This window comes from Peromyscus eremicus, chromosome 2 (assembly GCF_949786415.1).
Source record: "Peromyscus eremicus chromosome 2, PerEre_H2_v1, whole genome shotgun sequence".
In the NCBI taxonomy this organism is placed as follows: Eukaryota; Metazoa; Chordata; class Mammalia; order Rodentia; family Cricetidae; genus Peromyscus; species Peromyscus eremicus.
The window spans coordinates 153,185,115-153,211,500 of NC_081417.1; the positions used below are offsets into that span (position 1 = coordinate 153,185,115).

The window sequence follows — 26,386 nt, forward strand, 5'->3', positions numbered from 1 at the left end:
ACCAGCCATTGTGTGAACCTAGGCAAACCTCCCAATCCTCTGTTTTCGCTTTTTTTTCTTCTTTTTGACAGGAGCTCATCTCATGTGGCTCAGGTGGGCCCCAAACTTGGCTATGCACTCTTAACCCTCCTGTCTCTACCTCCTGAGTATTAGGCTCACAGGCAGGCACCACAACACCCAGTTTATGCAGTGTCGGGGATCTGAACCAGGGCTTTGTGAGTGCTAGGCAAGTTCTCAACCAGCTGAGCTTCATCCCATCCCCAGCCCTGGTCTCTCAACCCACCGAGGCTCCATTTCCTGATCTGTAAAAGAAATTCAGGACCATGTCCTTCACCAGGAAGGCCCCTTAACAGCATTACTAAATGGCCATGTCTGCACAGCACAGACCGAGCCCTGGGCCTATGGAAAGTCATGAAGAGATAGACGGTGGCAGTGATTAATTTTCTTGTCAGCCTGCTCTGAGATCTGAGATCTGAGGTCTGTTCTGTCTCCCCAAGAGTTGAGGGGGCTGCCGAGATGGCTCAGTGGGTGAAGGCGTCTACTGCCAAGGCTGACAACCTGAGTTTGATCCCCAGGACCCACATGGCAGAAGGAGAGAACTGATTCCTGAAAACCGTCCTCAGACATCCACATGCATATTGTAGCACACGCACACTCACACACGTGTGGGCAATGAAATAAACAGATGTAATAAAAAACAATACAGATGGACACTGGGGGTCAGTGAGGTTAAGAGCCTGCTTAAGATCTCAAAGCAGGTGGGAGAGTGTAGAGTGCAGATCCCAACCAGGTCTGTCGACCATAAAAGCTATTCTGCTACCATCTGCATTGTGGGGTCTTCCTGGGATTATTATATCATTCTTTTTTTTTTTTTTTTGAGACAGAGTTCCTGTGTAGCCTTGATTGTCCTGGAACTCACTCTGTAGACCAGGCTGGCCTTGAACTCACAGAGATCCACCCGTCTCTGCCTCCCAAGCTCTGGGATCAAAGGCGTGTGCCGCCATTCCCAGTTGTCCTGTCTTTCTAAGGGGCAGAGTGGCTCACCTTATGCTGCTTGAGGGCCCTGTTGAGTCTCTTTTCCTGGTACAGCTGCTGCTCTGTGCGCTCCAGGGCCTCCTTCAGCAGTGCCTTTTCCTCGGCTTCTTTGTAGACATCATCCTCCAGCTTCGCCACCTGCGTCTGGTACATCTGAATGGACACTTTGCTATGCCTGGGTGCATGGAGAGACAGAGTCCCTTTCCCCCTCACCATCCCCATTGAAGGCCCTGACCTCTCTAGATCCTTCCATATGGGGTTGACTTATGAGACCATGACAAAGACTTGGGGACTAGAGTGTGCAGGACACATTGGACGTGGACAGCATTGGATGGCTCAGGATGTGCTGCTGGCCTTTCCAAGGGCCTAGGGTGTGGGATGGGGACCTGCAAGTCTTTGGGAAATGATGGACCTTCAAAGTCACACAAGTGCTAAGTCAAGGTTCACATGTGTGTGTGAACACCCATTTATTTGTGTGAATGTGGGCATGCATGTGTGGGGGCCGGAGGACAAGCTCAGGTGTGGGTCCTTGCCTTTAACCTTGTTTAAGGCAAGATCTCTTTGTTGCTTTTCTGTTTTGTATACCAGAACAGTGAATCCTATTTCTGCCTCCCATCTTCCCATAGCAACACTGGAATTATAGACATTCCTGCTACTGCTTTTATGCGGAGCCTGGGGATTCAAACTCAGCTTCTTACAGCTGTGGGACACATGCTTTTACCTATAGAATCACCTCCAGCCTTTTGTTATTTTGAGACAGGGTCGTATGTTGCCCAGGTTAGCTTTGAACTTGCTGTGTAGTAGAGGATGGACTTGAACTCCTGATCCTCCTGCCTCTACCTCCCGAGTGCTGGGGTTATAGATGTGAACAACCATGGCAAGTTTTATGTACTGCTGGGGATGGAACCAAGGGCTTCATGCATGCTAGGCTCCAGGAGGTCATGTCCCCCAAATGGTGTTTGTACTTAATCTGAGTCCCGGCCTCTGTCTTGTCCTGGCCCAGCAGCCTGTTGCTGTCCATGCTTAGGCAGGGAACCCGTGCGGTACCTGAGCTGCTCCAGTTCCCACTGGCACCCTCTCAGGAGTTCTTCTTTCCTCTGAAGCTGGTTCTTGAGCTGAGTGATCTTATCAAACACCAGGTCCAGGTCCTTCTGTCGGAGGTGGTTGACCGCCTCCCGCTCTTTGGGCGAGAGGTGCTTCAAGTTCACATGGCCCAACATGTCCTTGATATTCATCAGGCTGCCAAGTGTCCTGCTCATGTCCATGTACTGCAAGGAGATGGGTTGCTGGTAAGAGCAGCGCCCGAGGCTACATGGAGGCCGTCAGGAGGCTGACGTCTGATTCCAGCTCACTCTTTGCAGCCGTAGGAATCAAACGAGCATGTTGGAAGCGACTGCAGTTAGGTTTCATTTCCCCCACAGCCATGAACAATAAGTCTTTTCCGGAACGGGTGGGAAACGACAAAAGAAATTAACACTCATTCTAATGATGGAGCTTTCAAGGAATTGGGCTATGTGCTGTTTCCTGACCCATGCTGGGTAGCAGCGGGTCTTGCCGAGTTATTAGAACAACTCAATATGGCTCAGAGACTGAGACTTAGTAAAAGACCCTGTGGTTAACGGTGATGACATGTGGGGACCAATGCTGGGCAGAAAGGAAGGGGAAGGGAAGGGGATGGCGCGCGCACACACCAGCTTCTCACTGAGTTCTAAGGCTTCTGTAGCATCTGTTCTCGTCGACTTCTCGATGGCCAAGTTGGAGCCCGAGTTTAAAAGGCCATTCTGGGGCTGAAATAAAAGAGAAACGAATACTCTCTTGGCGTTCTGGTGTCATCGGTTTTGTTATACGCCTGCCGGTTCCTCCTCTGATGTCTTCCCTCTAGAACAGGGTCTCAGCTGAGCCAAGTTTGCCCCTACTCTAGAATAGTGTCTCTCGGCTGGGTTAAGTTTGCACCCCACTTTCCCAGGATGTTAGTGACGTCGAGGCTCATCTGAAGAGGACACGCTAGCGGCATCGAACAGGAGGATGATGAGGCTGCCACTGAACGAGACAGTCCCCAGTCAAACTAGACGGGAGTCATCTGACCCCAAATATGCTGTGTGTGTGGAGAGGGAGGCCAGGGCCAACCTCGGGCGCCATTTCTCAGGAGCTGTTCCCCATCTTGTTCTTTGATCCAGTGTCTCTCACCAGGCCCTGAGGCTTGTTAATCCCCAGAAACCCTTCTGTCTTTACTTTTCCAGCATTGGGATTGCAAGTGCATACTACGGTGCTCAGCTCTTTTTTTTTTTTTTTTTTTTTTTTTTTTTTTTTTTTTTTTTTTTTTTTGAGATAAGGTTTTACTGTGTACCTCTGGCTGGTCTGGACTTACTATGTGGACCAGGCTGGGCTAGAACTCACAGAGATCCACCTGCCTCTGCCTTGCAAGTGCTGGAATTAAAGGTGTGTGCCAGCGTGTTTCCCTCTTTTTAATGTATGTTCTGGGGATCAGACTCAAGTCATGCTTGTGTGACAATTACTTTATCAATTAAGGTATTCCAGCCCTTGACCCCAAATATTGTGTCAGTGTTGAGAATCCCTGGCCAAAGTGACAAGCTCCATAGAGATGGGGACCATGCTGCTGTCTGTGTATACTCCACTCCCGTGCCTAGTGTGGCACTCACTGGTCACACAGGGGCACAAGATGTGTCTGAGGAATAAATGAATGAATGAATGAATGAATGAATGAAGGCTACACAAGAACAATGTGTTCTCCTTTTTTTTTTTTTGGGAGGAAATTCATTTTCACACAGCAGAAATGAGTCCTTCAGAAGATGTGGCTCAAATGTTCTCTGGGTGGGTGAGGCTCCCTTGGACCATTTCCTGAGATGATGTAGGCTGGGCCATCCAGCTGTGCACTTGCTATGCCCTGCATCAGTCAGCTGACCTCTGGAAGCTCTGACTGGAAGCCTGGGACAGCAACCAGGCCAGGCAGAGACATGGAGAGCCATGAGTAACTGTAAAAGACCTCATCAGGATCCAAGTGGACGTCAGTACCCAGCAGGTACATCATGGGCATCCTGGTGAGCCTCAGCATCTGCAGGTGCTGCCAAGTGACCCCTGAAGACCAAAATAGCACCAAAAAACCCTGGCCATAAACCAGAAAGGTTTTACAGTGCTAAGTGTGGCCTGACACAGTTATATATTGAGGTAAGAAAAGACGTGTGTGTGTATGTGTGTGTGTGTGTGTGTGTGTGTGTGTGTGTGTGTTGTGCACATGCATATGGTGTGGTGTGTGTGTATATGAATGATGTATGTATGTACAGGTATGTGTAACCTGTGTGTGTGTGTGTGTGTGTGTGTGTGTGTGTGTGTGTGTGTAGGCCAGAGGAAATTGGTTGTCCTGTTCTGTCCCTCTTTACCAGTGAGAGACCCTTATTGAACCTGGAGCTAGGCTGGCAGCCAGCAAGCCCCAGCGAGTCTCCTGTCTCCATCTCCCATAATGCTGGAGTTAGAGGTGGGTGTGTGCCATACCTGGCTTTTTCCATGGGCACTGGGGATTTGAACTCAGATCCTCATGTTTGAAGAGCAAAGCCATTGAGCCGTCTCCCCAGTCCTGACAAGGGGAGGGTCTTTGAAGATGAGAGTAAATTAAGCAGAGTCTTCTGCACCCCTCTCCAGGACTCCCCTTTCCATCCTTCTCTGTAGACTGGCAGGGTGCCAGAAGAAGACAGCCAGGGACAGAGTATAGGCTCCATCTTTCTGTATCTCTGTGACCTTGGATGAGGCACTTGGCTCCTGAAACCCTAATTTATAAACTGTCAAATAGGGACAGTGGACACGCTACAGCCCAGCTGCTGCAAGGATTCACCGAGCAGGTGAAGGGCTCAGCTCAAGCCCAGCACACAGCAAGCTCCCAATCCGTGGGGGCTTTTCTTCTTCCCTATTCTTATAATTCAAATGGCTTCCAACCTTGAAGGATCAAGGCTTTTAAAAACTGAGTTGGGAGGCTCCCTGCTGTGTAGAGGCAGTGGTGGGTCATGAGCAAGGGGAAGGCCTGTCTGGGAAGCAGAGTCAGGCCATGAGATCTAGCTGACCTCCCATCTGGAGACTGTCCCTCCACACTCAACCCTGGAGACTGGGTGTGTGATTTTTATTAAGAAAACCAGCTCACTTCAAAGACCTTCAGCTCCAATGCTAGCAAAAGCTCAGAAAGAGAATTAGACAGGATACTGGTTCACATAAGGTAACGTTGTTGTTCATTCTAGAACCTTCCTGTGCTTCATTCCCAGTTGTGTCTGCCAGTGGGTCCTGTGACTGGCACTGACCTGAGCTGTCCATTGTCACGTGTCCATTAACTACTCAGTCTAACATCCTTTGGGTTATAAGGTCTCTTCCAAAGTCACAATTACTAACTCCTGAGAATCTTGGCATCTAAGGTCCTGCTTCTTCCTTGGATTGTATTATTTAGGATTAACAGCTACTGATTATTTAGTATAAATTCTGAGTCAGGCACTGGGGGGAAGCATTCATAGAGTTATCTTGATCTTTGTTGTTGTTGAGAGGGTCATAAGTAGCCCCGGTAGGCCTAAAATTTAGCATGTGCTCAAGCATGACCTGCACCTCTGCTCTTCCTGCCTATACTCCCGAGTCCTGGGATTACAGATGTGTGTCGCCACATCTGGCAGCCTCTCTGGAGGATACACAGCATTCAGGCTGGGCTCTGTCACAGGACCCTCTGGCCTTCTCATCTCCACTTCCTTCCACTTGTACGTGTTCATGTCTTTCAGTTTAGAGGGAACAGCAGCCTTTGGCAAACTCATGGCATAGCCTCTTCCATCAGCCTGTTGGACATTTTCTGCAGGATGGAACATCTCATAGGAAGGGGACGAGCCCTTTGTGCTTCAATGACCAATTTGGCCCAGAGTCAAAGCAATGACATATTGTACTGTGCAGATGGAGGCCACTGTCTGTGCCAATATCCAGTGACTCACTGGCGAGTGCATGGAGACAGACACCTGCTCATTGGGGAGGCCCTGGCCCTGAACCTCCAACACACTGACCTGCAGCTCAGCTCACATCAGCCCTAACGCCCACCCTCTCATGCCAGTCACTGCAGAGGTAAATGATTTTTGGTTACCGATCGGATCTCTATTCTTGAGAGAGGCGTCAGGTCAGGCTTTGCGTCTAACAATATTTTCTGTACATTTTTTTCCATTCTGAGGGTCTTTAGTTCTAGGAACGATTCATTCCCGTGGTCCTTATGATCTACAAAAGAAATAATTTAGACTCAGGAAGACATCATTTCACATCATCACTGTAGCTACGACTTACGGGACACTTACCACAGGACCATTTTAATCCTCACGACCTCCCTGGCAGAAGAGGAAACCCAGGCCTAGAGAAATTAAATGATTTGCTGAAATCCACACAGTCAGTGTAAGGCTTTGGCCACAAAGCTGTCCCTGCAGAGGTGAACTTCACTTAAGGCCTTTTAGGCACAGAGATGGAGATGAGACTTGCACTGGGACACTTGGTGCCCGGTGCCTTGCTTAGCCACCAGCTGCCCGTTCTGAGCCAACTCCAGCCTTTCTGAATGGGGTACTCTAAGAGGCACCGCCAGGGCTCATCTTCAGGTCGCGTTAGACCATGACAAAGTTCCCACCAGGTCACAGCGAAATAAGGAGGAGGACAGTAGTGAGTTTTTCATGTCCTATTTATTTAACATCAGGGCCTGCGGTTGACTCTGAGGTGGGGGGTGGGGGCTGGCCCATCATTGTTAGTGTGATAATGTCCTTCCGATTACGAGATGACGGGGACATCTTGGCCAAGCAGCCAGTCCCCAGGGTGTCCACCAGGCTCTGGGGCCCCCAAGCTGGGACTAAGGAGCAGAGGACTTACTGGGAGAGCGGCCCTTCTCCAGTTCTTTGACTCGTATCCGGAGTTCCGACAAGGCCTTTTTCTGCCGCTGAATGACTTCCTCATGTCGAGACCCTTTGCACTTGGCCCCCAGGTCACTGAAGGACTGCTCCTGGAGACAGGGTGGTACAGACAGCAGCTCCATAAGGGTCCAGATATTTCCCTCAGATTCCCAGGGACATGAACAATTCCTGTTCAGCAGAAACCCTGTCATTCAGCACTTCTGGAAAATATCATAAGAGCTTCAGTAGAGAAGGGATTTAAACTTTTCATCGTAAATATCAAGTCCCATGTAGGAGGATTTCCAACTCTCCTTCCTACTTAGTGTCCTATAAATAAAGCATTCCCTTCTCTGCATCCTTTCATGTTTTTTCTAATGTTCTTTCATGCTTGCATCTCCATTTATCTTCTTTTCTTTCTTTCTTTTTGAGACAGGGTCTCTCTGTGTAGCCCTGGCTGTCCTGGAACTTACTATGTAGATCAGACTGGCCTTGAACCCAGAGATCTATCAGATTCTCGAGTGCTGGGATTAAAGATGTGTGTGCCACCACGTCCAGCTTTGGGTCTCCATGTGTTAAAAAAATCTGATCTTGTTCTGAATAGTAACTTTTTAAAAAGATTTATTTATTTATTATTATTATTATTATTATTATTATTATTATTATTATTATTATTTTCCAGATAGGGTTTCTCTGTGTAATTTTTGGTGCCTGTCCTGGATCTCACTCTGTAGACCAGGCTGGCTTCGAACTCACAGAGATCCTCCTGCCTCTGCCTCCTGATTAAAGGCATGCGCCACCATGCCCAGCAAGAATTATTTTTATTACTTCTAAAATTGTGTGTGTGTATGTGTGCCTGAAGGCCAGAAGACAGCATCAGGTCCCATGGAGGTGGAGTTACGGGTGGTTGTGAGCTGCCTGATGTAGGTGCTGGGAATAGAATTCAAGTCCTGTGCAAGAGCCACAGGTGAACTTATCTGCTAAGCCGTCTCTGCAGCCTCTCCAGTTCTACTCTGGGGGAGGGGGGGTTTTACTGTTTCCTTTCCCTTATTATCCTTCTGTGGTGCTGAGGTTGGAACCCAATTCTCGCTTTGTTGCTCAGCTGTATGCCCAGCTCCAGAAGGGCATATTAGATGAGACTTCTTTTTACACAGGTAAGAAGGATGTTTTTCTCCTGTCTGCTTGAGGGGGACTGGACAGCCTGGCACTTGATTGGTCTGGAGAGATCTCTCTCTGCGACTCCAGGATCTCTAGAGTGGCAGGTCCAGCAGAACTTTCTGTGACAACAGGATGTCCCATACCTGCCTCATACAGTATGATAACTCCTAACCCCATGGGACCGTTAGAGACTAGAGTGAGGTTTACCCAGGGCACAGACAAGGAAGGTCTTTGAAGGTCATGCTCCTTTTAAGGATAAATTCAGAAGAATTTAGGTTTTTTTTCCTCTAGAAAAATGAGGGGATGCACTCCAGTAATGCAGAGTGCTTGCCCAGCATACACAAAGCCCTGAGCTCCATCCCCGGCACTGTAGAAACTGAGTGAGGGGACACATGCCTGCGATCCCAGCACTTGGGAGGTAGACATGGAAGGATCGATCAGAAATTCAAGGTCCTTCCTGGCTACATAGTGAGTCTGAAACCAGGCTGGGTGACATGAGACTCTGTCTCGGTTCTCTCATCATTCATTCAGTCATTCATTCATTCATGCCACACCTCGGATTGCTAAGCTTGCTCTAGGCTCCAAGGCTCCATCAGTGAGCGACTCTTGCTGTTCTGGATTTTGTGCCTCAGTATGAGGAGACAGACAGTGGGAAGGGTAAACAGGGAGAGACACAGTGAGCAGTGACGAATGTTAAGCAGATAATTAAGTGGGGACCTGGGATGGGGTGCCGCGAGTGACTTTCAGCTGTCAGATAGTTGCTAGGGGGACCTCAGCCAAACTGGCAAGAATGGGAAGAGACTAACGATCTCTCTTTTATAACTGTTTTTAAAATAGCAACTTTTGGTTCATTTTAGATTACAGATATAGATAACGGAGATAACATATACATAAGATGAAGTGAACTAAAATTATTAACATTTTATATAGCTAGGCAGCTCGGTCTCTATTTTTTTTTTTAAATCTTTTTCCTTTTGAAATTTTTCTTTGAGACAGGATCTCACGTAACCCAGGTTGCCCTCAAGCTTTCTATGTAGCCAAAGATGACCTTGAACTCCTGGTCCTCTTGTCTTCACCTCCTGAATGCTGGGATTTCAGGCATGTACCGCCATGCTTAGTTTCTGTGGTATTACGGTCTAGGCTCAAGGCTTTGTGTGCTCTCTAAGCCCTCTACCAACTGAGCCCCATGCCCAGCCCCATCTCTGTTCCTAGGTATATATGCATCTGTCTATCAAACCATCACTAGCAATCCATATTCTCATTCATATTCATTGCCTCCCCACCCCTTCTTCCCCTCCGCTAGACACTATTCCAGGCACCTCCATCGAAGACCCAAGCTAAGCTCTGCCGTGGATCTGAACTTGGTGCACCAGACGGATGATGAGCAGTTCAGCATTAGACACCCTAGCATCAGCGAGTGAGAAATCCACCCACAGACAGAGCAGAGGCCAGGAAAAGAGAATCATCTGTTCTTCCTCGGCTGACTCTGGTTGCTGGTGGGTCCCAGGCTTGGTGCTAGTCACACTGGCTCCCTAGGGGGTCTTCAAGGCCCACAGCCCCCTTCAAGGGGCTCAGCAATGCTGTCCGAGGCCCTCATGGGAATGCTCCCCTCCCTTGACATTTCTGTCACACTATTACATCCTGCTGGCGCTGCTTCAAACTTCTCCTTGTGGAAGCCTCTTACAAGTCTGAGAGAACCTCTTTCCCAGGATGCTCTTATCTATTGTTCTGGTCAGGTTTGTTTGTTTGTTTGTTTGTTTTGGTCACTGGACACAAACCATGGTCATTTGGGAAGAGGGAACCTCAATTAAGAAAATGCCTCTATCAGATCCATCTGTGAGCAAGTCTGTGGGGGCATTTTCTTGATTAATGATTGATGTGGGAGGGTCCAGCCACTGCGGACAGTGCTACCTCTGGGCAGGTAGGTGGTTCTGGGGTGTATAAGAAAGCAGGGTGAGCAAGCCAGGAAGCAGCGCCCCTCCACAGCCTGTGCTCACTTCCAGCCTCCAGGTTCCTGTCTCGAGTTCCTGCCCTGACTTCCTCCATGACGAACTCTAAGCTGTAAGATGCACTCTTTCCTCCCTGAGTTGTTTTTGGTCAGAGTGGTTTTTTTTTTAATCACAGCAATAGAAAGCTAACTGGGACAGTCTCAAGTCGTGCCATAATAGCTCCTCAAGTCACTTGGCCCCACCTTGTCCCTAGGACATTTTATTCTATATGGACTTTCTGTTTCCTCCTTTGCCACACACAGGCTCCATGAGGGCAAAGCCTCCTGTGGAGACTATGGTCCTCCCAGGCCTGAGCACGGTGCTCAAGATGTGCAAAGTCTGGAAGGAGTGAGGAGCCTTCCCCAGCTTCTGATAGTGCCAGGGCTGCCGAGTGGGTGAGGGGACCTAATCAGTCCGGTGTATTGCCCTGAAGCTGGACCACCTCAGGGCTTGCTTCTGTATAGGTCTCATTCATCTGCTGGAGGGCATCTGTCTGTCCTGGAAGGAGCCGGCTGAATGCGCCCTCCTGGAGAGAGGCAGACAGATGCTGCGCTGGGCCGGAGGACAGGTTCAACAGCCAGGCCAGACTCCCCCGGTCCTTCATGGGAGAGGAAGCACCATGTGACCCCTCCTCACCCTCCTCTGGGAACTCTCTTACTGAGAGAGGACACGGATTCTTTCTCATACAACTCTTGAGCCCTCTGACCCTCTCTGGTGTCGGAAACAGGAAGTAGCTTGGGTGAGGAGCACTGTTCCAAGAAGGGATGCTTTTCGCCTTTTATCTCGTGTCCTCCCTCCCCCATCAGCCTCAACTTTGAGACAAAAACTAAAAGTCACCATTCAACAGGTCTCCCCATGGAACACATGCAGGGTGTGTGTGTGTGTGTATGTGTGTGTGTGTGTGTGTGTGTGTGTGTGTGTGTGTGTGTGTGTGTGCATGTGTGCTGGTGTGTGTAGGGCACCCGTGAACCTTTCCCTGTCTTTAGCACAAGGCCTGATACGCAGCAGGTGCTCAATAGTCGCTGTGGGTCAGGTCCTGCTTTGATGGTTCAGGATTCCAACAGGAGTGATTGACATTTCCTGCTGCCCAGCTGAGCCTCCAGCCACCTGGGCCATTGCACTCCTCCTCCTCCTCCTCCTCTTCCTCCTGGTTGCCCTGAGCAACGGGAGCCCCTTCTATTAAAGTGCTCTGGACAGCACTCAGTGCCAGGGGCAGCTGGCTGGACCTCAAGCCCTTTCATCCTGGCTGTCTGAAGCCCTGGCCTGCTGCTGTCTGGCAGGGCTAGTGTCTTGGTTGATGCATTTGGCCTCGTGTCTTTTGCAGATGATTCATTACCTGGCTTCCCAAAGTGAAAAGAAAAGGTTGTCCTGGACTGGACTCTAGGAATCAGAGGCCTCAAGGAACCAGCGTGCCCCACAATGATGGCAAATGCTTCGGCACTGGGCATGGGGGCAGAGTGTGAATCAGCCTTGAGGACCACCTGATAGAGGCTGTTCTCACTCAGGCATGTTTCCTACTGGGTGAGCATCTGGGACTTCCGGTCAGTCACACAGGGAGACCTTATCCAGCGACTGCCATGGTCTGTGTGTGTGTGTGTGGGGGGGGCGGGGGTCACATTAACTGCACGGTTCTCTGGGAAGGTCATTTGTTTCTGTGCCATACAGTTTAGGAAGCCCCTTGGTCCCAGCAACTTCACAGCCAAACAGGAGTTCTACATATGGGCAACTTAGACTAAATACAGCACCAGGTTAAGGGAGACCCAGCTGAAATCGCCATCCTCTGGGGACTGACTGGATAAAACGGACACAAAACGGAATTCTAAGCAGCCATTTACACAAAGTGGACTTTTAGAGACTTAGTTGACAAGATGTCATCAGATAGTGTTTGTGGGCTGGGGAGATGGGCTCAGTGGTTAAGAGCACTTGTACAAGCATTAGGGAACTGAGTTCAGGATCTCCAGCACCCATTTAAAAAAGCTAAGCATGGCTGCATGCACCTGTAACCCCAAACTAGTGGCGATCAGGGGCGGGTGGGCATGGAAATAGGAGGATCATTGTGGCTTGCTCACCAGCTCTGTAGGAAAAATAAAATGGTACACTCTAGGTTCAGCAAGGGACCCTGTCTCAAGTGTGGTAAGACAGTAGAGCCAGAGAGTCAGTAGCTGATGTCCTCTTTTGGTCTCCACACATGCATAACACACACACACACACACACACACACACACACACACACACACACACACACACGAGAGAGAGAGAGAGAGAGAGAGAGAGAGAGAGAGAGAGAGAGAGAGAGATTAACAAATAAAAGAAGTAGCAGAAAATTTCCTACCAGATGCGTTTGTGGGTATGCATAAATAAAATGTATTTCCCGACCACTCTTTGAAGGGGGACTGTCACTCTCAGAGGAGGGAGCTGGTGTATAGTGACCTCCTTAGGCCCACAGACTTTCTATGAGGAGGGGCTGGGATTCGAACCCAGGACAACTTGATCCAAGGTAGACAGCCAACCACTACCCAACCACTACTACAATTCATGATCGTAGAAAGACCTGGTGGTCTCAGAGGAGAGAACAGCTGGTACTGTCTCCACTGTTGACAGTGTAACCATGGAAACTGTGATCATGGGGCAGGACTCTGTCTTACTTTGTCATTTTATGGGAATGAGCAATACTTTTAGAAGCCTTTAACCCTTAGGTTTTTGGTTGCCACCCAAAGCCTGGACCTGCCCGGAGCCCCAGTCACAGACACTGACCTCTTGGAAGCTGGAGAATGTATCTGGGTGAACTGGTTCTATCTGCAAAGAGATGTCACACTTCTGGTTCAGAATCCTAGGCTTCTGCTCCACGCTCAGGTGGGGTCTATGTTTCTCTTGGGAAGTCCTGGGGCAGAGAGGGATGTCATGGGTGTCAGGCAGCTCCAGGTTCACGGACCTTTGCATCCCTCCGTAACCTGGAGGTAAAACTATTTTCACAGGTGACTGGATTCTTTCAGACTTCCTGCATTTAAGCTGAGCCCAGTCACCTGGGAGAATGCCCATTCCAGAACAAAGCACAGCCCTGTTTTCATTAATGAGTCTCTGAAGCAATGAAACACTATCGCTCATTCACCCACCCAATTCAACCAGCATTTACTGAGCCCTCTCTCTGTGCCAGAGGCCTTGGGATGGTCACGCCACACGGACCCCTTCCCACACCTGAGCGTCTCCCTGAGGACCTTCAGTTCCCTGTCTTTCTTCTCCACCAGGCCGCTGGTCTGCGCCACCTTCGATTTGAGCATGCTCAGCTCTTTGTTCTGTTGTTGCACCAGGGCCACATGTCGCTCCAGCTCCATCTTCTGCTTCTCATTCAGCTCCCCTGGGAGTGACAGGAAATTGGTTTTCCACCTCAGACCTCTGTCACGGCCTGTGTGACAGCCTTATGAGATCCGTGAGGCAGGTCTGTCCCAGGGTTCTCAGGGCGTTCAGGTGCCCCCAGGAGCTCTGCCAGAGCCTCAGCATGTGACAGTGGGTGGCACAGTAAGCCCCCTGCTTCTGCCTCACTACAGTGTTACACCAGCAGCCGCTGTCAGGGCCCTACCCATGTCCCCCTGGTCTTTTAGGGCACTCCAGCTCATGTTCAGCTACCTGCTTCTGAGTCTTTTTGTTTACTTTTTTGTTTTCAGACAGGGTCTCATGGATTCTAGGCTGGTCTCCAACTCTTTATGGCCAACAATGACCTTCAACCTTCTAACCTTCCCATCTCCACCTTCTCAGTGGCGGGATCACAGGTGTGTGGCACCAGCTCACTTTCATTTAATGCTGGGACTTGAACCCAGGGCCTCAATGTAGGCTAGGCAAGCACTCCAACTGAACCACATACCCAGCTGCCTCTGTATTTTTTTGCCCACGGGTGTTCTCAGGCCCCTGGGGTCTTCTGTGCTACACTGGGTACAACAGTGTTCCATCCACAGCTGGCACAGACAGCTGCCCCTGCCCCTAGCTCTCTCTGGCAGAATTAGTTCTGGGTACTTCAGTGCCCTCTCGATTGACAGCCTACCACACTTCATTTTCTTTCCCTCTGGCTCAAGCTCTAGCTCACTGTCAACGTTTATGGTTATGGCTTGAATAGACAGGCTGTGGTGGAGTTCCAGTTTTAGGGTCCGCTGTTGGGAGAACCCACACTAAGACCTTTGCATTGCCTTAAGTCTTGAATTGCACATTACAGGGGAATTACCATTGGCACCCCCACTTCACAGATTCGGACACCGAGGCTCAGAAAGGTAGAGTCTTGTCAAGGACCTAATGGTGATCAGGTTCTGGAACTGGGTTCTGACTCACTGTATTCTCTATTATTACTTTCCTTCCTATTGAAAACCACTGGGACGGCTTCAGGGAGCAAACAGGCCTGAGGGTTCGGGGATGTCAGAGGCTGGGTGAAACAGTCTCCCTCCCTCCCTCCCTCCCTCCCTCCCTCCCTCCCTCCCTCCCTCCCTCCCACCTGCTCTCCTTTTTCCATCTTCCACTTCTGGAATTTAATTTTGTTACCTCTCAAGTCCTATCTGCCTGGACTTTTTGTCCTGCCACAGGCTGGGGATGGGAAAGAGAGGGAATCGTTCGAAGCAAGAGGAAGGACGGAGAAACACAGGAGAGGAGGGGCTGAGCCAGGCTGTGTTGAGGGTGTGTGTGACATCCGGCTTTCTCTTCCCTACCCTGGGTGGCTGATGAGGAAGGAGGTGTGTGGTCTTTTTACATGATGAAGAGGAGGCTTGTGAAGCCCCTTCACACAGCACCCAGGCTCCTGCAAAGGGCCCAGCCCTGGGGGAACCTCACTACTGCCCTCCTGGGTGAGAATAAGCTGCAGTGGAAGACGATGTTGACCCTCAAGGTCCACCAGGTGAATGTGACCTGGGGTGACAGGGGCCGCAGGGGTGACAGGGGCCGCAGGCACACAGGAAAGCAGGTCCACAAGAGGCTTTGAGACCAAGGCTAGTGACCCTGCTGTCACTTCCTTCCTGAGAGGGTCCGGGAGTCAAGTGATCCAGGAACTCCTACCAACCTCTCAGGTCTGACATCCTGCCATGGGCTTCATTGAGGTCTGTCCTCAGCCTCATGATGACCTCCTGCTGAGACAGGATTTCCTTCTGAGCAGCTAGTAAGTCATCTCTGTAGGGAAAACAAACAAACAAAACAACAGGCTGAGTCAGCTGTACTCAACTTCCCTGGTGACTCCTGAAGAGGGGGTGGGTGGGCTGAGAAGGAGCCCAGAGAAAAGGCTCCAAATGCCCAGGGATGGACCTTGGGACCCCAGCCCAGCTGGGGGACAGGCAGCCGTTAAATACTTGAAAAGAACATCATTTTGATGTACTTAGCACGCTTTGAGAAATTACAAAGGGTCTGGTTGGGCTGGGCTGAGGTCCCCTGTGTCGCTAGTGAGGGTGTCATCTGGTCCTGCATGGGACCTGTCAGCACAGACAGGCCAGTGGTTTTGTGGAAAGAGGGTGGCAGACCGCAGGGGGTCGGGGTTCAGGACTTCCAGGAGGATGGGGAAGGAGAGGAGGAGACAACGAAAGCTTTGTTTGTTCCCTGGCATGCTGGGATCCTGGGCACTGGACCAGAACGAAGGAGATGCAGGAATGGTAAGGACAGACGGCATGTTAGACTCCATGAGAACTGCTGTTCTCATTGGAGGGGTGTTCCACAGGACAGGCACTCTTTAGGAACCACAGCTTATAGGCCTAAGAAGGAGGCAAAAGTTAATGGAAGCTGGGTTGTGTTTTTGAGGGACCTGGATGGGACACACACTTCTGTGTGCAGTCGTATTAGGGGAAGAATGTACTGAGTAGAAGGCAGTATTGAAGTTGTCACTTGTCAGTCTCTAGTGAGCTCAGAGGTTTTGGTGGCCCAGGCTTTACACACACACACACACACACACACACACACACACACACACACATATACACACATATATGTGAGACAGAGGAACCCATTAAAAAATTTGTTTAGGGTTGGGGATTTAGCTCAGTGGTAGAGCGCTTGCCTAGCAAGTGCAAGGCCCTGGGTTCGATCCTCAGCTCCAATATATATATTTATATATGTATATATACATACACACATATACACACACATAATATGGGTGTGGTGATATATTGTGTACCCTAATAAAGTTTGCCAGAAGATCAGAGAACAGAACAAGCCACCAGATTAAACATAGAGGCCAGGCTGTGGTGGCACACACCTTTAATCCTAGCACTCGGGAGGCAGAGATCTGTCTGGACCTCTGTGAGTTCAAAGCCACCCTGGACTACATGAGATTGACCCAGTCCAGGAGAGAAACAGAGCCAGGCAGTGGCACCACACACCTTTAATCCCAGTATTTGGGAAGCACACATGCCATTAATCCCAGCACTAGAAAGGAAGTGATATGGTGGACAGAGAAAGATAAATAAGGTGTGAGGAGACCGGAACTAACGCTTTTTGGCTGAGGAAGGCTTTTCAGACTGAGGAGTCCTAGAGGTAAGAGGTGGTGGCTGTGGCTTGTTCCTTTGTCTCTCTGATCTTCAGGAAAATTTTATTAGGGTACACAATATATCACCACACATGGGTGCCTCTGTTTTTCTTGGATTGAAGATTTAACACCTCCTTGTTCACATTCTGCTCTGCAGTAGCCTTCTGAACTATTCACCTCATCACTTGTTTAATTTTTGGTGGTACTAAATCCACCCCAGGGCCTCCCACATGTAAGGCAAGTACTTTATCACTGAGCTACATTCCAAGGCCCTGTTTTGTGTTTTTGAGTCATTCCATAGCCCAGGCTGGCCTCCTGTGTGCACTCCTGTGCACTGGGATCACAGGTGTGTGCCATCACACCTGGACATGGACAGGCTTTGTTTTTTCAAAAATTGTTAGTTCCTTGAGGCTCCAGAGACTCCTTGACTGTTAAGGTTGGAGAGGAGAATTCGTTAGTTAGGGTCACTTAGTGCAATCCTTTTTTTCCTCCCTATATTTTATTTATTTATTTTGTATGTGCATATGTGCCATGCTGCGCTTGTGGGAGTCAGGGGACAGCTTGAGAGACTGTTCTCTCCACCACGTGGGTTCCGGGGATCAAATTGGGGTCATCAGTCTTGGCAGCAAGTCCCCTTACCATCTCACAACCTTTCCAGAACTCTCCCCTGTAAGTGGTCTCCACTGTCAGCATGGATCATAAGAAAGAGATTCTTCCGGGGGTCGGGGTGGTGGTTCAGGGTGGAAAGTAAATCACAGCACCTGCACACAGTCACCAAGCTGCAGGCGTGTACCTCCTACAAATGTCGCCGCTCAGGGAGGCAGCCCGACTCCCCCAGGACTGCAAGACTACCAAGGGTGGACTTGTGATCTGAGCAGACAGTTGCCTGGATCTCCCCACCACATCATCCTTACTTGCAACAGGAACTGGGAAATCTAAGCAACCTTGGGAACACAGATCTGGCCATGTTCCTGCTCCTCCAGTGCCTTGGGACCCTCCTTGGTACTCACATCAGGTGGTCACACGCTACTTCTTTGGTACTGCTGTCCAGCGGGGGTATTTCTGCGGGCTCTTGGGGCACTTCCTCCTTTTGAACTGCATCAGAGGGATATGTCAACATCATCACAGCCCATACATAGTGGACTTTCCCTGTCCTATGAACACACCCATGTCTCTCACAACTGGTGTGGCTTTCTCTGCCCTCAGACTCCCTACATGTGTAGCGTTAACAGGTAAGGCTGTGTCTGTGTGTAAAGTCTGGATGTGGCTTGTGTTCTCTGAGATGACGTGTTAACATTTAATGCCCACTGTGAGGTTTAAGAAGGTGGTGGATTGATCTCACTGTGACATTAGAGTGAATAGATTAGACGAGACCGTCATGGTGGAGCCCCGGGGGAAAGTGGGACAGAAACCAGACACATTCACACTCCTTGTCTCTCATTCTTTTCTACCTTCCCCTATTTTTAAAAACAGAGTCTCATGTAGCCCAGGCTGGTCCCAAATTCACTATGTAGCTGAGGATAACTCTGAACTTCTGATCCCTTGCCTCCATCTCCCCAGTGCTGAGATTATAGGCATATTATCACTGGATCCCATTTATGTGCTGACAGATTGAACCTAGGGTTTCCTGCATGAGAGGCCAAGACTGAACCAACTGAGCCACACCCCCAACTTTGCACACCCCTTGTCTCTTGACATGTGACCCCCGGGGCTTTCTCAGGACTCTGCTGGCAAGGCCATCACCAGAAGCAGAGCTTCCACCTTGAACCTAACCTCTGACTAAACTTCTTTCCTTACTTGCCCACTCATAGACCTGGGCCAGCAACAATGGAAAATGGGTTAATACGACGATGAGGTCTTCCTGGCTACTGAGTGAGGCAGGGGTCACCAGCGACATTTACAGACAAGGAAGCAATATGAGGGTGAGGGATCTGACGGCAATGGCCTGGCCAAGCTTCAAGGGGTCACACCACCTGCCCTTTTCTCTTTCTAGACAAAAATCTTTAAAGAATTCATGGTTTCTGGCTTCCCATCTTCCCCGCTCGCTCCTTAGTCCACTGTCCTCTGCTTTTCAACTCTTACTAATTGTTTACTCACTCAACAAACGCTTGTTTAATGCCTGCTTTATGGCGGACACTTATCTAAGGGCGGAAATGACAAAGACGCTGTCACCCTCAGGACCCACTGAGTGTCCTCACTCTTACCTGGATTCTGGCTTAGGAGACAGAGCCTGCTCTACGTCCTTGTTGGAACCCCCCCCTCCCCCGCTTACCCCAAGTCACTGTCAGGGCCCTAACTCGGTTACTCACAGGGATAGCGGCTGGCTTGTCTATCATGGATCTCCATGATAGGAAGTTGGGGCATCACAGATGCTCAAATAAGAACAGAACAGGAATGGCGCACGAGGCAAGCCTGAGCTCACCTCCGTGTCTCCCACCGGAGGCTAGCTCTCCTCTGGGAGAACTTCGGCAATGTCTGGAGACACTTGCCGTGTGGTGGGGGGAGAAATGAGGCCAGTTGTGGAGGTCAGGGATGTAGCTAAAGCAGGCACCCTGCCCCCAAGCAAAGCTTATCCAGCACCAAACACCAACAGTGCTGACAATGAGACCTAGGGCCTGAGGCCTCGGCTTCCAGAACTTTCCACCCAGAGCTTAGTGTCTGTCATGAGTGACCCAGGTCATTTAGGGTGAGTGAGCAGCATAACTCTGATCGCTGTTTTTAGCCTCTTTGGGTTTATTTTGTAGGAGGCCAGTCCTGGCTGCCCAGGAGAGCTGTTAGAAAGGTCACAGTGGCCAGAGGCACAGAGAGGGCCCCAGACTGATGTTTTCATGTGGAAAAGACAACTCCACTAATAACTCTGGCTGCCCGTGTGCCTCCCCGGCTCACTGGGTTAGCATAAAGGATGTCCTAACTCATTGCTGTTACTTTGGTTCCCTTAGGCCTTGGAGGGCTTCTAGCATCATGTGCACTGAGGAGCAAAAGGGGCCGACAGAGAGTGAGGGAGCTTTGAGATGGGGCCCGGCCTGCGGCCACGCAGGCGCTTCTGGACACCGGGTTTCTCCCACAGCCCCAGCCCTACCTGGTTCGTTGTCTTTTAGCGTCGCGATCTCCCCATCTATTTTCCTGTGGTGCTGAGTCACTTGGTAGAGCCTCTCCTCTAGGTTCACGATGGTCTGCGAGTGCTGTTTGATCTGTTCTTTGTACTCCATGATTTCCTCCTCGAAGCCGTGCTTCTGGGATTCCCGTTCATCCTGCAGGGCCTTCATCGACTGCTGCTGCAGCCTCAGCCGATCCTCCATCATGATCTGGGGGAGCATTGAGGGAGACGTAGCCTCAGGAGCGGGATCAGACGGCAGCCATCTTCCTCCTTTGCTCACACCGGTGCCGGATGGCATCCTACCTGAGAGCCTCTGCACACACGTTCCTGCTGGCATCCTTCTCCCTTTCCTCCCTGTATGGCTGACCTGTCTGTCTTCTAGGTCTCGGCTCTAGCTAACATTACCTCCTTCAAGGAATCTTCCTGGACATGTGTTCATGGAGGAGTCCCAGGCAATTTCTATTTTGTTTGTTTTCTTTTCCCCAAGACCTTTATCAGTACCTGAAATGGTCTTGGTTTCTTGTTTTCTCTCCCCTGAGAGTCCCTCAGCCCCACATAGCAGAAGCCTTGCCCACAGCATCTAGACGCAGATGTTTGAGGAGAATTAATGAATGGGGTGTGTGTATGCCTGAGAGATGGCTCAGCAGTTAAGAGCACTGGCTGCTCTTCCAGAGACCTGGATTCGATTCCCAGCACCCACATGGTGGCTCACAACCATCTGTAACTTCAGTTCCAGGGGGTCCAACACCCTCTTCTGCCCCCCATGGGAACCAGGCACACATGTAGTGCACAGACACAAATACAGGCAAAACACCCACACATATAAAATAAAAATAGATGCATCTTTAAAAAAAGAATTAGTGAGCCAGGTGGTGGTGGCACACGCCTTTAATCCCAGTACGCAGGAGGCAGAGGCAGGCGGATCTCTGTGAGTTCAAGGCCAGCCTGGTCTATAGAGCTATTCCAGGACAGCCAGGGCTACACAGAGAAACCCTGTCTTGAAAAACCAACAAAACAAAACAAAAAATTCAACCCGACCCAACCAAACCAAACAAAAACAAAAACAAGAATTAGTGAATGGATAAACAGTTGCATGAGAGAAAAAAAAAAAAGCAAACTGATGTGTATTTCTTTGTATGTGTGTGTGTCCTGTGTGTGGAGGTCAGAGGTCAACCTTAGCGGCCGTCCACCCCTGGTACTGAGACAGGGTCTCTTCCTGACCAGGAACTTACCATGTAGGCTGGCTGGTCACTGAGCCCCAGGGATCTGACAGTCTCTGTCTCCCCACTGCTGGGATCACAAGCATGCACGCAATTCTTATCAACTAAAATTACCAACAAGCCTCTTGGACAGAAAACAGACACCACCTGTGACCCACTCTCTGCTTTCTGAGCCCTTTTGATGTCTCCACCCCAGTCCCTCCAGCCCTGTCTTTCTCCCTGCTCTCCCTTCTAGTGGATATGCTGGACAGCGGCCTCCCGGCTCTCCGTAAGTGTGGATGTTTCGCAGTCTCTCCAGATCCCCACATTCATTTTATTTAGAGACAGGGTCCTAATCAAGTTGCCCTGCTGGTCTTTGAACTCACTTTGTAGCCCAGGCAGACCTTGAATGTGTTTCTCTTTCCTCAGCCTCCAGGGTAGCTGGGATTACAACCCTGTATCACCAGGTCCAGCAAGATGATCTTTCTCAACAGGGGTGATTTTTGCCTCTAAGGGATATTTGGCAGGGTCTTTCTCAGCTGGGGGTGGGGAGAATGCTGTTTACTGTCCACGAAGCACAGGACAGTCCCTGAGAAAAAAGGTGCCTGACCCGGAATGTCAGCAGCCGGAGGCTGGGCAGGCCAGGTCTCAACCTTCCCCACCCCCCCACCCCTGCATTCTCCTGCCACTGTGTCAGAGTTAGGATTTCTATAGCGGGGCTGGAGAGATGGCTCAGAGGTTAAGAGCACTGACTGCTCTTCCAGAGGTCCTGAGTTCAATTCCCAGCATCCACATGGTGGCTCACAACCATCTGTAATGAGATGTGGCCCCTTCTTCTGTGTACATAATAAATAAATAAATCTTTAAAAAAAAAAAAAAAAAAAAAAAAAGCCGGGCGGTGGTGGCGCACGCCTTTAATCCCAGCACTCGGGAGGCAGAGCCAGGCGGATCTCTGTGAGTTCGAGGCCAGCCTGGACTACCAAGTGAGTCCCAGGAAAGGCGCAAAGCTACACAGAGAAACCCTGTCTCGAAAAACCAAAAAAAAGAAAAAAAAAAAAAAAAAAAAAAAAAAAAAAAGGATTTCTATAGCTGTGCTGACACACCACAGACAAAAGCGATGTGTGGAGGAGAGGGCTCATTTCAGCTCACCACTCTGAGGTCACCCTCCACTGCTGAGGGAAGTCAGGGCAGGAACTCAAGCAGGGCAGGAACCTGGAGGCAGGAGCTGAAGCAGAGGCCGTGGAGGGGTGCTGCTTCCTGGCCTGCTCCTCCTTGGCTTGCTCAGCCTGCTTTCCTATGGAGCCTAGGACCAGAGGTGGCACTGCCACAATTGAGCAGGGTCCTCCCACATCAGTCATCAATCATCAACCAAGAAAATGCACCCCAGGCTTTCCTGCAGGTCATTGGTGGGGGCATTTTCCCAACTGCGGTTCCCATTTCCCAGATGACGTGTGTGTCAGGCTGATAGAATACTAGCTAGCACACACTGCGATTCCGTGGGGGAAGCTCACCGTTTTCAGATCAACCCACCATCTTTGTCTTGGTTGTTTCCAGCTCGGCTAACGTTTCATTGAACTTGAGGGCAAGGTTCTCGGCTTTGAGGCTCTCGGCTGTCTTCATCTGCTGTGCCTCGCCTAGCATGGCCAGGGCGTCGTTTAATTTAGTATTTAAGATGTCCTCCGTTTGCCTCTTTAATTCTATCTCCTAGAAAACCAGCAAACACCAAATTCACAACGTCTGGAATTAAATATTTACTCCTCTCCCCTTCCTCCCTGAGCCTTCAGCAAGGACACAGACTCTAGTCTGCTGGTGCTTCTTAAGTCCAAAGCCCAAGGATTTTCTGGAAGGTTCCAATTACTTCAGAACTCTTTTTTTTTTTTTTTTATCATCAGCGGAGATCTGTCTCCTTGATTTCTGGTCTCTGAGCCCCATTCTGTCACCCGGAGCCTTTGACTCAGTTTTATTTCTCTTTTATGAGACAGCCCTTTAAATATTTGAGGAGGGTTGGCATGTCTCTCTCTAAATCTGTTTTCCAGGATAAATGTGCTAAGTGCCTTCACCCTTCACCACATGACCTGCCCTGGAGACAATCTGTTCCCCCCTGCACTCCAGGTCCCTGGCCAGAAAGATCCCAGTTGCCAAGTCCTTGGCATAGCTTGTGTATCCCCTGGAAACCCCTTCTGCCATCTTTATCATAATCCTACTGTCCCCTTGGAGACCCTCCTCCAAGGACTGGAGTATGGGTTCCTGCCAGGCCCTATCCTGAGATCTCAAACATTATTTTTTTTAAATGTGGCTGTGAGTATGCATGGGTGCACATGTATGTACAGGTGTGTGTGTGTGTGTGTGTGTGTGTGTGTGTGTGTGTGTGTGTGTATGTGTGTAGCATGGAGGCCCCAGGACAACCTCAGGTGTCTTTTGAGACAGGCTCTCTCATTGGCCTGGAGCTTATCAATTAGGCTAGACTAACTAGGCAGCGAACATCAGGAATCTTTGTTTTTGACTCCCAGAGCTCTCCCATGCCTGGCTTTTTGATGTGGTTTCTGGGGACTGACCTCCGGTCATCATGCTTGCTTGGCAAGCACTTTACCGTAGGCTGAGCTACCACCACAGCCCCATGAATATAATCTCGAGACACAGTCCTGGGCGCTCTCACAAACTGCTGTTGCTAGTGTGGATCAGCTTATCATTTCTGGGGGCGGGGCAGGAAGGGTTAAGTGGCAGCAGGGACTGTGAGCGAGGATGCTTACATCCTGGGGACCAGCAGCTACCCTCACAGACAGCACTTTCTCCTAAGGATGGAGAGTGGAACATGTAATTGTTCAGCCAAGCATCTTTTACTTATGTATTTATTCATTGTTGTTATTATTATAATTGTTTTTTTAATGACAAAGTTGCAACATCCCAGGCTGGTTTTTAAACTCATGAGTCTTTGTCTTGGCCTCCTGAGTGCTGGAATCATAGGCACATGCCACCAATCATTTCCTATACCCAGGAAAAGTGGGAAAGAACCCAAACCTAACAGAGGGAGGGACCAACAACCCAGGGTCTGTCCACCCAGGGCAGATCCAGGACATTTTCAGTGACATGGAGATGTTTGAGAAATACCTAATGTATCAAAACAGTTCCCGGAGCAGTAAGCCCCATGCCGCTGTCCTGGTAACTAGTTAGCATTACCCACGTCTGTAGTAACAGCACAAAGGCATCCCAGAGAGCATCACATCTGAATGTCCGAGGTGATAGCTCTGCTCTGCAGAAGCAGCTTCAATGTTGAGGCTCTTCTGAGCCATTTCCTGTATTTGTCAAATACTCTAGAGGGAATGGAGCTCATTTGTGGTCAGAAAAGAAAACAGGTACTCTTTGGAAAAAGAAAAATGCAGGCACTACTGTTCCCAGGCTGTCCCTGTACTCCACTGGGAATCACTTTCTGATCTTTGTGTCCAGGACAATTGAATTTGCCTAAGAGGACGGAGATACGGAGCCGCTTGTCACCTGATGCTCATAGATTCCTCCAGGTGTCCCTGAAAACCCACCACACTTGTGTCTGTACTGCACCATGAAGCTGGCCAGTGCGAGGTGAACTGCTGTCAGCCATCTTTGCTCCATTATCCATAGATACGGTAAAGACCCACGTTGGCCATCTTTACTTCATGCTCGTAGGTCTAGAGAAGACTCGGTGTTGGCCATCTTTGCTCCACACCCACAGAGCTGGAGCTGTTTTTCTTTTATATTTTCTCTCTTTTACCTGTGACATCAACCTTTTTTTTTTTTTTTTTTTTTTGGAGACAGGGTTTCTCTGTATATCCCTGGCTGTCCTGGAACTCACTCTGTAGACCAGGCTGGCCTGGAACTCAGAGATCTACCTGCCTCTGCCTCCTGAGTGCTGGCATTAAAGGTGTCAGCTTGATATCAACTTTTTGATTGCTCTATTGTGAATACAAAGAAAATTGTGTGCAAATAAGCCACTCTAGGTCTGAGTAGGGTTTTTTTTTTTTTTCCTTTGAGATAGGGTCCCATGTAGCTCAGGCTGGTCTTGAATTCCCTCAGTGGCTAAGAATGACCCTGAAGTCCTGATTCTCCTACCTCTAATTCCCAAGTCCTAGGATAATAGGTGTGTGCCATCAAGTCAGGTTTATGAGCTATTGGGGATGGACTCACGGCTTCAGGCATTCTAAGCAAGCGCTCCACCAGCTGAGCTAAATGCCCTCGTTATCTTTCTGAAACTGACTATTCTGACAGCCTTGGGGTTTGATTCCCAGCACTCATACGGTAGCTCCCAACCATCTGTAACTCCAGTAATGGCCTCTGCTGGCCTCTGCTGGCACCAGACACACATGCAGGTAAAACACCCAGACACACATAAAAAATAAAATGACAAAAGAAAAATGTCTATTCAGGCCAGGTGTGGTGGTGTCAGCCTATAATTTCAGCTACTTGTAAGGCTGAGAGGCAGGAGGATGGTAGAATTGAAGCCAACCTGGATTACACAGTGAGTCTGAGGTCAATTTGGGCAAGTTAGTGAGACCCCATTTCAAAAATAAAATAAAATAAAAAAGTTGGATGTGGCTCAGGGGAAGAGCACCTGGCCAGCTTGTGTGAGGTCCTGGGCTCCACTCCCCAGTATCATAAAACAAAACAAGCCGGTTTGTCAGGTACCTGTGTGTTTCGGTTGGGCCGCTGGCTGTCTTTCCATTGACATCTGAATTCCTCAGATGGTTTAGAGATTAACCAGACCTGTATCTTGCAAGTCTTTCCTGCCCAATCTGGGGGTTGCATCTGCACACTGTTCCCTCTGCCCGGTGGAAGCTTTAACCTGTCCATTTTCGTTTTTGTTTCCTGGGTTTGGGGTGGGGGAATCGGCCAGCAGAATACCCGCCAGAGCCTCACTCGAGGGTGTGCTCTGTCCTGGTGCATGGTGGGTCCCTTCGGGGTGGGGCGTTACTGCTCCTCCAGATGTATTTGCTGTCACCTGCCAACTGAGGTCTCCCAGCAACTGCCTCAGCGGCGTCCTGATGTAGGGCTGCCCCTACAGATGTTTCTTGTTGTCTTGCAGATTTCTTTTTAGGACAGCCCCCGGTGGAGCCCTGGTGGGGCTGGCACCTGGAAGGACTTTGTCTCCGTGTGCTTGTTTGACATTTTGTTGTGGGCTCGAACCCAGGGTCTTGCACATGCTAGGCAAGTGCTGTATCTTTGCACTCTAAGCTTTCTTTTTACTTTTCATTTTGAGATGGGGTCTTTCCAAGCCAGCCCTGAGCTCACTGCAAGCCAGACTGGACTTGAACTGCCTCAGCCCCCTGAGTAGCTGGGATTGCATGTTTGCACTCACAGCCCTGCTGCGCATGCGTTACCTTTGTGTGGTGACCGCACAACCAGCAGATTTTCCTTGCCCTGTAACTGCTGGAACAAAATTGTAGTTTATGTATTGATTCATGACATACTTAAAAAGGATTTACTTTTATTTTATGTGTGTGGGTATTTTATGTCTGTACACTACTTGTGTGCCTGGTGCCGGTGGAGGCCAGAAGAGGGCG

The 26,386-nt window shown here is 49.7% G+C and overlaps 1 protein-coding gene across 1 annotated transcript in view; it reads right to left on the reverse strand.

The window, feature by feature from the left end:
• The window catches only part of Fhad1 (forkhead associated phosphopeptide binding domain 1), a 128,230-nt gene that overhangs the window by 13,134 nt on the left and 88,710 nt on the right, over positions 1-26,386 (reverse strand). The window contains exons 20-30 of the mRNA XM_059255338.1: positions 22,386-22,559; positions 19,639-19,864; positions 17,570-17,654; positions 15,111-15,217; positions 13,271-13,430; positions 12,830-12,956; positions 6,913-7,042; positions 6,152-6,279; positions 2,727-2,822; positions 2,083-2,303; positions 1,045-1,210 (exon numbers count right to left, since the gene is read on the reverse strand). Coding sequence (XP_059111321.1) covers positions 1,045-1,210; positions 2,083-2,303; positions 2,727-2,822; positions 6,152-6,279; positions 6,913-7,042; positions 12,830-12,956; positions 13,271-13,430; positions 15,111-15,217; positions 17,570-17,654; positions 19,639-19,864; positions 22,386-22,559 — 1,620 coding nt within the window. The remainder of the gene's footprint in view (positions 1-1,044; positions 1,211-2,082; positions 2,304-2,726; positions 2,823-6,151; positions 6,280-6,912; positions 7,043-12,829; positions 12,957-13,270; positions 13,431-15,110; positions 15,218-17,569; positions 17,655-19,638; positions 19,865-22,385; positions 22,560-26,386) is intronic.